Genomic DNA, 12125 nt, shown 5'->3' on the forward strand with positions numbered 1-12125 from the left:
TTAAAAGCATATTCAGGAGGAGATAGAGAAAGAGAGAAAAGAGAGAGGAAATAACAAATCACCTGTGCCGGAACTGGTGAATCGAGTAAAAGGTAATTTGGGAGTTCTCTGACTATTCCTGCAACTTTTCTGTTTAAAGTATTTCAAAATGAAAAGTACTGCAGAGGCACACTCACATGGCTTTGAGGGGAAAAAAATTAAATACATGTATTTTGAAATATATATATATATATTTGATGTTGCATTTAACCTGATCCAACAACTTAACTTACATATATTCAAATAGCTCACTCACCCATTGAATGGAAGCCTTGACTGGGTCTGGATACCAGGTGTTCCGGTAAAGTTAGAGTTGCTCGCTATAGACACATAGGAAGACTGCTGTAGCTACATATAAAGAAAGGTAATTTCAGACCATATTTACAAAAATGGACAATACTCCTAAATATAATGATGGGTAAGAAGCACAAATTCATCTATTAAAATAGGAAAAACAGAACGGAGAATTTCATACAAATATACTCACTACCTCATAGAGCTCTTCTAAAGACCCAAAACTAATACCAGAGTTAAAAACAATGTGGACATTTTAGAGTACTACATGGTATAAATATAAGAAATTCTTTCACAGAGGAATAAGGATATCAGAATTAGGAAATTCCAGATGAATGTCCTGAAAGTACCGTAGTAAAACTTGTGTTGGCTTGAAAAATGCAATGTGTCTACTTGTAAATAAAATAAATAAAATAAATGTGATCGTTTATCACAAATTATAGAGAATGAGAAGTTACATACGTAATAATTAAGTTTCTATTTTACACTGATTTCTAAACATAAGAAAAGAGATGCTAATGATAAAAATACTGAACACTAATTTTTTCAATCAGTAGCCACATAACATACTCCAAAGTACACTTCTTTAAAGTACACAGGTTTCTGTCTCTCTTATAATCTTGAGTAGATCAACTCAACAGCTTAGAACGTGGTGCTAATTAATATGCTTGATTCTTACATGAAAAAGAAAACAACTTCTATCTTCTTCCTAGAAAGCAGCACTCCTAACCCAAGCCAGCCAACTGGATAATATGTGGCTTTGATTCCAAAGATACCCAGATCTGGACAGATCACTACCGATATGCCACCTATTTTCCAAGACCAGGTGAGCGGCACCATATTCATCATGTGAGGAGGAGCTTCATTACAGTCACAGCGCTTTCTAAACTCACTGAGACTCTGCTGATTTTAACTCAACGTATTTTCTCTTGTATCTACATGATCTTGCCCTCCTACCAAACTGTTCTCAGCTCCAAATTGCCTGACTTGTATACTTGACTTGTGCTGTATATTTCTAAATACTAAAGATATATAAAAATAAACTCAGAAGTTTTCATTAACAATTCAAGGTTTTGGAGACAGTCCAAACACTGAGTTAGATGTTTCTGAGTAGTTTTAGAATGTGATAATGCTAGACATCTTCGACCCAATTAACCTTTTTGAAATGCAATGACTTAACTTTTTGCCCATACCTGAGTCACATACTGAGCAGGAAGCACCGCATAGCCGACGTTCCCTGTTCCCGGAGCCGGTGCCAGCACAGTGCCTGGTGGCAGGTTCGTGAGGTTTGGCTGGATTTGTGGCAGTGGGGTGGCAGGCATGATAAGCCGCTGCTGCGGCTGGCTGGTGGTGACTATTTGGGAAGTTGGATTGATTGGTTTCGGAACAACCTAAAACGAAAGGAAGTATGTCAACGACCACGAAAATAAATTTCACAGTTTCTCAATTCAGTATAAACCTCTTAAACTTAGGGGATTAAGAGGTCCTAACTATTACGTATAAATAAGCTACAAGGATATATTGTACAACACAAGGAATATAGCCAGTCTCTTACAGTAGTTATAAATGGAGTTTAAACTTTAAAAATTGTGAATCACTATATTGTACACCTGTAACTTATATAATATTGTCCATCAACTATACTTCAATAAAAATAAATAAATAAATCTCTTAAACGTAAATCTTAACTTTCAATTTTAAAAGTAAATTGTCTGTTTGGGAGAGACTGAGAGAAGAAGTGATGTGATACTCACTTGTTTGACAGTCTGCGCTGAGACAAGTGGCACTGACATCCGCACTGGGGTGGTATTAACGACCACTGGCTTTGCTTTGTAAAAAGGAAGGAGGAAAAGGACAGTTTGTATACAGAAAATAGTATTTAAAACATTTAAGATACTTAGTTCCCTCACGATATCCTCATGAGAGAGCTTAAAGAATTCCACTGCTTTCCTATTTGGAGGAATCTTTAATCAAGACAGTTACTTTCAAAATTCTTTAACCCATCTAACTAGGGAACTTATATCTAAGGTAGCTATAGTCTATCCACTTTATGAGAGAATGTCTGTCGTTTAAGATATTCTACTGAAAATACTTCAGTCTGTATTCAGATGCTTTATATATTCACTACTAAATCCAGTGAGATGAAATGATGCATAAATTAAAAACTGCCATCCAGGAACTTGGGTAACAATGCTGTTCTATACTATTTCTAATTCTGTGTACAATTCATTATTTACAGAGTACTACTAAAAGGCAGCATAGCAGCAAGGTTAAGAATATAGTCTCCTTAATTCAACTATACTTCAATAAAAAATAAATTAAAAAAAAAAAGAATGTAGTCTCCTAAGTCTTAAGACCCTGGGGGTTCAAATCCCAATTCTGCTGCTTTCTAACTACTTAAATTCTCTTTGCCTGTATCCCCAATCTGCAATATAGGGATAGTATCTCCCTTACAGGGTAAGAGAAATAAATATGTTAATTCATGAAAATTTACTACAACAGTGCTCAACAGATAGTAAGCGCTCAATAAATGTTAGTTCCCGTTATTGTTCTTGTTCTTGTTATTACAACCATTACTGCTACATAAATGTCACTGTAGACAGTGTTCCAGGGAAACTATAGTACAAGACACCTGCTCAAAGAGATTACATTCAAGTAGAGCAGATTAGACGAGTACCCAAATAAAATAAATATTGTTAAAAAAAAAAAAAGAGAAAGCACTGTGGGAGACCAAAAGGAGACAGAACATACACCTGACTGGCAGGGGCTGGGAACGGGGAAAGCTGCGTAGAGGACAGTGCCTGAGACAGTCCTGACCAATGCTCAGGCTGCAGAGCGGGCACACAGACTGGAGGAGGGCAGTCCACACAGAGGCAGAGCAAGAGAAGTGGAGGCTTGATGCTGCGCACTTCACAAAGTGCTACGGGACAGACGGGTTTGGCTGGAACCTAGGGTTAAAGTAGGCAAGCGCTGGCAAAAAAAAAAAAAAAAAAGGCAGACTGTGGCTGTTTTGTTGAAGGCCTTGAATGTAAGGGTAGAGATCTGTATACTTAATTCAGCAGGCAATGAGAAGTTTCTGAGGACTGTGGTGTTGGGAAACATTGTTGGAATGGCACAAAAAGAAACTGTACGCAGCAGCCGTGTGTAAAATAGAACAGAGCTGCAAGAAACAAAGAAAGAAGAGTACAAAACATGAGAGTCTAATCTGGGGTGATGGCACTGGGAATGGAAAGGAGAGAACAGCTGCAAGAGACAGGGTGGAGGTGAAAGGATGGCAGGAACCGTAGGTACAAGGGAAAAACAATCGGTTATCACAGAGCTTTCAAGTGAATGGGAAAATGACAGCTATTAGAATTACAAATGCAAGGATGAGCTGATCTAAAGGGAAGATGAAACCTGACAGGGAGAAATACAATGATGAAGTTCAGGAAAGAGGCTGGTACTAGACCTGTATGTCTGGATCAAAAGAAGTACCATTTCTAATACTGCCTACTGCCATTTCCTCAGTCTAAAGGAGGGATTTAAGAAGACAGAAAGGACATCCCTTCGGGTCTTATTTATGCAAAAGGCCTAGAGCCTGCTATGAAAGAGAGAGGTTGAGATAACGGGATCTAAACTGCTGTGAACACTGAATCAAACAAACTGTTCTGAACAATAAAAGAAAAAGAACAGACTTCATTGGATAGAAAGGCTGTTAACAATGTTAACAAATTTTTTTTTACTTTTGGTGGGGATGGAAGGGTTGATGGCTGAAGACGGGAAGTTGAGAGCCCTGGAAGAACATTAGAGAGAGAGTACTCTGATCTAAAAGGGAGCAGGCCCCTGCAGCAAGGTGACAAACTAGGGAGAAGGGGGAAGGTGGGAAGGTTGGAGACCTCCAGAAGGAGCTTATGATCAGTGGTGGTGATAGCATATCTCTGAATATACTAAAAACTACTAAACTGTACTGTATTTAACAAGGGTGAATTTTATGGTAGATGAGAACTGTATCTCAATAACGTTGCTCTACAAAAAGAGTGTATGACCATGAATTACAGGAGCAGTGCCATCTGATATCCGATTTGAAATTGCTTCCTGTTCTGTTTTGATTATAATAACCACTGTAGCAATACTATAAGGACTTAAAAGGAATTAAAAGCCTGAATTCATGCTTGGGACACTGAAGAGAGGACACCCTACACCACTTGTTCCTTGAAAAGGTGATGATGGTCATTGGTTCATGAGCACACAAGCAGCAATTCCGAGGTAACTGCACAGCTAGAGAAATGTAGGAACTTCCTGGTGGTCTGCGAAATGACAGGGAAGGAGTGTGTGTCCTGCCCTTACTCACATCCTATGGGAGACTTGGATGATTCTCATAAGGATAAGGACAGGGAAGTGTCCCCACGCATGCACGCACACACACACAGAGCTAGAAAACGTGGGAATTCTGGGTTTACATTAGCTTGGCATATGCATGCTGCGTTTTAACTGAAATCTGGGGAATGAAGAAAACAGAAAACGTAGTGGTCAGAAAAAAGAACATTATAAAATATACATGGGAAGGGGGTCATACTTATATAACTACGTCAACAGTCTGGATTTCTCCTCCTCAACTTTTTTTTTTTAACTGGGGCATAGTTGCTTCCTCCTCAACTTTTCAGCATGGTCCCACATTACCACTACTGCAGTTTTCATAGATGCTGGCATAATCTTTAATGTTTTTGGTCTTCTGAACAATCCTTTTAGAACAGTCTCCTTTGAAACTTTAGAAACCATACCTTCAAGTGTTTGAGGGTTTTTAATTTCTTAAATTGATTTCCTCCCTAACCAAGATTGTAGATTATATTCTAAAGAGGTTAACCAAGCAATCTTCTGGGTCCTTCTACTGTGCTACCTGCCATCCAGCCAGCAATTAATATGGTGGAGCGTTTGAATACTGGTGTTTGTATGGCTTTGATGGGAAAATGTATAAGATGAGCCCAATTCCCTTTGGCATTTAAGCAAATCCCTCATAGGGAATTAAGCCTTTAGAAAAACACATCAATACATTTTATGAACTACAGCAACTATTTAGTGTATCTCTAATGAAAACTGTAAATTTGACTCGTTATTCCTAAGAAATAATATATATTACATTTACCCAGATCTTTTATGGGATAGGAGAGCAAGACAAAAAGAGGGAAATATGGGTGGATATGAGGGAAATAGCATGGGTGGTATATGTATTTAAGTAGGTGGGAAGAGGGAATATACAGAGAGAGGTGAAGAAGCCAGAGAGACAGAGGGGAGAACAGAAAGGGAAAGTGAAGGAAAGCAAAAAAGGAAGCAGCAGGGAAGCAGGAGTGGGGTGAGGGATTGCTAGGAGGCAAAGAGAACAGCGAGGTAGAGAGAAGCAGAAAGACAGACATAAGGTTGGAAAAGAAGGAAATGGCAAATACACTAGAATTATGAAATGTCCAACCCATTCCTCCACTCTTCCTGGATCTTCAGCTTCCTCTTCTACTCATACCAAACGCTTATTCTTGATAATGAGTAAATCAGTGCTAACGTTACACTGGAAATGGATACTCAGCATATGTGTATACACACAAACATAAAATATAACCAACTATATCTAATGACTGCTTTATATCATTATGATATATAAGAAAATTGGACTTGTAGCACTTAGTAGCACTTGCTAAGTAATGAGAGAATATACACTTGACTTCCTTAGTCAGCAGTACATGCAAATTTCATTTTTCCTCTCATTGAGAACACTGTAATAGAAGATTTTCTTTCAAAATCAGTTTAAAGAGGAAATAGAAAATATAATTACTTGAGATGTCTAATTTTAATAGAATACACACTAAAATACTGTTTCCCTCATGCACCCTCCATTTTCTCCCATCAGTAATTTAAAATCCAAGTTTTTTCTTCCATTTTCCCTTAGATGAACTAGCTATCAGCAATGGACAGCTCCAACCCTCTGATCCCTTAATAAAACTGAAGGCGCAACAAATGGTCTTTAATTCATCTATTTACAGCCAGCAAACAACAGATCATTCACTTGCCATGTCATTTTGACATTGACAGAATATGCAGTAGTCTTCCAAGGAAAAAAATTAGGCCCCAAATATAAACTGTCTTCATCCTTTCACAGTTTCAATTTTTTAACAAGTAGATAAATATGGAGAAAGGTTATGTGTGTGAGTCTGTGTATGTATATCAGGTGGCTGGAAGGATTAAACACAAACAAAGTAGGACTACAAACAGGAATACTTTTCAGGAAAAATACCAATGAGTAAAATAACAACATTTTAACTGACTTTCATTAGCAATTACAGATTCAAAGTAAGTAAAGGATGAAAGTTCATATTTATCATTTATACCTTGCCTACTGGTCATTTCAACTGACCCCCAAACCCTGTGTAGTTTAGACGGCTTTGTAGTTTAGAAAGTAAGATAAATAATTTGGTTCCATTTAAACTATCCCACTGCCATAACGGTAGGCTTTTAAACCAGCAATAACATGGCTACCCACAAATTGATGACTAAGTATGATTATCTGGTATTACAGCACACCGTGTATCAGTTTCTAGCAGAACAAAATACTATAGTTATATACAACTGGGATTCTACTTCACTGCCTTCTGCAACAGCTGCTGATTCATACTCAGCTGAAATGCCATACTTAATCAGGATTTCAGCAAGAAAAGGACCAATTTCTATAATAATGTTCAAAGCATTAATTATTGTTTTTAAAAAAATGGTTACTAGGGCTTCCCTGGTGGCGCAGTGGTTAAGAATCCGCCTGCCAATGCAGGGGACGCGGGTTCGAGCCCTGGTCCGGGAAGATCCCACATGCCGCAGAGCAACTAAGCCCGTGCGCCACAACTACTGAGCCTGTGTGCCACAACTACTGAAGCCTGCTCGCCTGGAGCCCGTGCTCCACAACAAGAGAAGCCACCGCAATGAGAAGCCCGTGCATCACAATGAAGAGTGGCCCCCGCTCGCCGCAACTAGAGAAAGCCCACGTGCAGCAACGAAGACCCAACACAGCCAAAAAAAAAAAAAAGGTTACTAACCTTGCTGAAGAGGCTGAGTGTTTGTACTGGGATTCTGACTAACTGCCTGGGTTGAGCTACTGGCTGTTGTGGCAGTAACAAGTCGGACATAATGAAACTTGCTTCCGGGCACTTGAATCTGCTGGACATTGGGAGCAGTTGCCAGAGGAATAATTGTCTTAAACTGTGATGTGCTCACTCCTCCAACAGTGATGGTCTGCACAGCTGATTTCACTGCCTAGTGAACAATACAACATGGCTCTCATTAATCTGCGATTTTATTTTCCTACTTCATTTTTACTCATGACAACTGCTCAAGTAAAAAAGTATGTTCCTGAATTTCATCAAAAGCTGTTGAAAGGAACAACCTGTTCAAAGAGAAATGAATAGTAATAAATACAGGAGTGAAACCAAAATTAATGAGTTCTACCATCCCTAGTAGTTAACTTCCTTGACAGTCCAGGTCAGATGACTTGCTATGAAGAAACTATTACTTAAATTGCAAGAACTCACACAGTTTTGTTAACATCAGTTAAAATTTATAAGAAAAAGGTTATTTAAAAACTTTCAGTATTAAGCCTCATATTCAGAAAGAAAGGACACAGATATTTGGTTTTACTGCTACCCACCAAATTAACTACAGCAAATTTCATTTTCACATGTCCTAAAAGAGAAAGAAACCCCAAAGAAAAGCCCTCATTAAGTCTAGCCAATTCTGAAAGGCTTATATAATATTCCACAGATACAAATGTACCCACTAACCTATGGGTAGAAGGCCAAATTCAATCCAAAATTACCACTATTTTGGTTGTCTAGGGAAACCAATTTTGGATGATTCAGATCTGACTCAATATAATCATTTTAATCATTTTTAATCCTTTCCTTCAGTCCAACAAAAAGCAATGTGACTTCCCAAAAAGCTAAATGAAACATCAAAAGCAGAACAGAACAAAAGCCTTTTAAGATGTCTCCAATTGATGTTTAACCAATGTACGACAGACTGTCATACAAAGCAAAGATCCAGACAAGATTCTCTAATTAGTTCTATGGTATTATTTTATAAATAATTACACCATTACCTATTCTTCAAACAGCCCTCATACCAAAAGACAGGTGACATGACTGAGGAAATCTATATTCATTATATGGATGATAATTTATAAAAGAATAATTCTGAAGAATTTGAACATTTTCATAAAAGTACAAGGGAAAAAAGGAAGAATGTCATTAGTCTGGAAACTCTACAGATAGTACTCAAAGTAGATTACTTCAGCATAAAATAATTCACACATTATCAGTAGGCAGAGGCACCACAGAGTAGATTTAAAATAAAGATAAGAGATAACAGCCGTGATGGTGAGTTAAATGAAAACATAAAACTTAAGAAAAGGGATAAAATGTGTACATATGGAAGCTACTGAAAAATCAAGCAACCCATGAGTTAGATGCGTACAATGGTACAAGAGACACTGTCCTTGGTCTATCGACTCAAAATGAAAAAAGAATACTATTTCCAGAAACAAGGTAGGGGAAGGGGGGTGGATAAACTAGGAGTTTGGGATTAACAGATACACACTACTATATATAAAATAAACAACAAAGACCTACTGTATAGCACAGAGAACTATATTCAATATCTTATAATAACCTATAATGGAAAAGGATCTGAAAAAGAATATATATATGTATAACTGACTCACTTTGCTGTACACTTGAAACTAACATTATAAATCAACTATACTTAAGTTGAAAATTTTCTTTAATACAAAAAAGAAAAATAAATTATGTTTAAAAAAAAGAAACAAGGTGCCTCAGACGTAATAGTTAAATTTACTGGGTACCTAACACAGAGGACATTGCTTTTGAAAACTCTAAGATTATCTGATTTAAATCTAGCAACCACGTTATGAGCTAAGGTACAGCATGGCACAAGTACCAGGGCTGGTTTAGTTAAGTTTGCACAGCATACCCTTTTTCCAACTCTACGTTCAACTTTTTTTTGTCTTTTTTTTGGCCATGCTGCGCGGCTTCCGGGATCTTAGTTCCCCAACCAGGGATCCAACCCAAGCCACGGCAGTGAAAGAGCAGAGTCCTAACCACTGGACCGCCAGGGAATTCCCTCAACTTTTCTGTATCCTAAACTTCAAGCTACAACTCTTACAAGCTGTATATAACTGGCTCTTTTAAAGATTTTTTTTCTGATGTGAACCTTTTTTTTTTAAAAAGTCTTTATTGAATTAGTTACAATATCGCTTCTGTTTTATGTTTTGGTGTTTTGGCTGCCAGGCATGTGGGATCTTAGCTCCCTGACCAGGGAGCGAACCCGCACTCCCTGCATTGGAAGGCGAAGTCTTAACCACTGGACCGCCAGGGCTCTTTTAGAACAAAGCCAGATCTGACTATATTTTTTATCAGCATACGTCTATTTACATGTAACATAGTTAATTAACTGTTTGGATTTAAATCTACCCTTGGACTGTTTCCTATTTGAACCACCTGTCCTCTTCTGTTCCTTTTTCTCTCCTTTTCTGCCTGCTTTATTGTTAAATGTTTCATTATTTCATTTCCCCCGTGGTAGCTTGTTATTTATACATTATGTTACTATTCTTATAGTAGTTGCCCTAGAGATTACAATGTTCCATGTAGGAATTAAATTAGTACTTACACATCAGCAAGACAATACAAGAACCACAGAACGTTAACACTGTTTATTCTTGCCCCATCTTCGTGCTACCATTAAGTATTCTTTAATTCTCCATATAATTTAAACTCTATAAGACATTCATTTAGATATACCCACAAATTTACCCTTTCTGTCGTTTCTATACCCTTTCTGTGCTTCCATTTGGGATCATTTTCCTTCTGCCTAAAGAACTCACTTTAGGATTTCCTTAAGTGCAAGTCCGCTAATGAGAAATTCTCTACACTTTGGTTCTCAAAAAATGTCTAATCCTTTTTTTTAATCTCTCTTTTGCTTGATAAAGTCATCTACTGAATTCTTAATCTCAGTTTTCAGTTTGAAAATATTCATCTGATTCCTTTTTATAGTTTCTAATTCTCTGCTGAAGTTCCTCATCTTGTTAAATAAATTTCTGAATATATTAATCTTAGTTATTTAAAAAGCAAATCTGATAACTCCACTACCTATACCTCTCTGTTTTGAATAAATTGGTCTGGTTGCCTGATATGCCTAATGATTTTTGACTAAGTGCCAGACACTGGTTACAGAAAATTAAGTAAACGCCTAATGATTTTTGACTAAGTGCTAGACTTCGTTTGTGGAAAATTAAGTAAATAATTTGAGGCTTAGAATGATTTTATATTTCTCCAGAAAGCATTCACTTCGGCTTCTGGCAGGCAGTTAAGAGTAGGGGCAGATTACCCTAAACCAATAACAAACGAGCTGATTGGAAGCTGAGCTTCAATCTTTGGGAGGCCTTGTCCATTTCTGGTTCACTCCTCCCCCAACCAGGACTCCAGTATCTACCAGGCTTCCTCCTCCTTGTTGGCGCCTGAACCCAAAGTTTTGTCCACAAGGTCTGTAAGACTGACAGGTCTGCTCAGCTCCTCAACTTTCTGGGACCACTTTCTGCTCATCTTCTCAGTCTCTCAGCCACAACTTACAAATCAGCAAATGCCCTAAGGGGAAGGGTCACACTGAACACCAGGCAACTTCCCTAGGCTTCCCGTGACTTCAGGATGGTGGCCTCTAATGTCCTGGCTCCCCTGGCAGGTCTCCAAAACCTTCAAACAAATTTTTTAAATACATTTTATTTTTCTTTTTAGTTGTTCTTGGTGGGACAGTTGGTCGCCAACAAGCTAGTTCTGTATAGCAAAAACAGAAAATCCAGCTGAGTTTTAATCTAGGTTCCAGCATTTCCCAGTTGAGTGACCTTGTGCAAGTAACTTAGCTTCTCTGTGCCTAACTTTCCTCATTTGAAAATGTTAAAATGGCACCTCATAGGATTGTTATAAGGATTAAATGAGTTAAATTATGTAAGGTGCAAATAATAACTCATCACATATCATAATGCTCAATTAGTGTGTATCATTATCATTATTCCCATTATAGATGGAGAAACTGAAGCTCAGAGAGATTTAGTAACTTCCCCAAGTTCACACAGCTAAAAGTAGAAGAGCCAGGATTTGAACCAGAGCCAACTCCAAAGCCCATTTTCTTAAGACACTGTAATGCCTCCTACTGTAGACAGTTAATGAACAGTTACTAAATGACTGAATAAAAGTAAATAGCATTTAGTCCTCAAGAAATCTGTTAAGAACTAAAGTTGCACATCTGGCTCTGAGAAACATGAAAGTATTTTTTTAATCGGTTAGTATACTGAATAGAAAAGAAGTATAAATAGCATTTTTTAAAAACTTTTTAATTTTAAAATAATTTTAGATTTCACAAGAAGTTGCAAGACTAATACAATGTTCCCATGTACACTTTCCCCAAAAGAAAAACATCTCACATAACCATAGGACATTATCAAAACAGTAAATTGACATTTGGTATAATACTATTAACTAAACCACACAACAGACCTTATTCAGATTTTACCAGTTTTTATACAGACTTTTTTTTGGATGTACACTAAAGACTGTATAAATTCATGTCACCTGCATCACCATCAAGATACAAAATTGTTCCATCATCACAAAGAAACTCTCTTGCACTTCCCTTTATAACCCTAACTCTTGGCAACCACTGATTACAATGCATTTTTTTAACACCTAAAATACTAAGTAACATATAAAAGCTAC

At 37.4% G+C, this 12125-nt stretch overlaps 1 protein-coding gene across 6 annotated transcripts in view; it reads right to left on the reverse strand.

Moving 5' to 3' along the window:
• The window catches only part of LIN54 (lin-54 DREAM MuvB core complex component), a 67782-nt gene that overhangs the window by 10866 nt on the left and 44791 nt on the right, over positions 1–12125 (reverse strand). For all 6 annotated transcript variants that reach the window (XM_057547203.1, XM_057547200.1, XM_057547201.1 and 3 more), the window contains exons 5-8: positions 7383–7599; positions 2088–2161; positions 1527–1724; positions 296–387 (exon numbers count right to left, since the gene is read on the reverse strand). In XM_057547203.1, the coding sequence (XP_057403186.1) occupies positions 296–387; positions 1527–1724; positions 2088–2161; positions 7383–7599 (581 nt within the window). The remainder of the gene's footprint in view (positions 1–295; positions 388–1526; positions 1725–2087; positions 2162–7382; positions 7600–12125) is intronic.

Source organism: Balaenoptera acutorostrata, chromosome 5 (assembly GCF_949987535.1).
Source record: "Balaenoptera acutorostrata chromosome 5, mBalAcu1.1, whole genome shotgun sequence".
NCBI classification, from domain to species: domain Eukaryota; kingdom Metazoa; phylum Chordata; class Mammalia; order Artiodactyla; family Balaenopteridae; genus Balaenoptera; species Balaenoptera acutorostrata.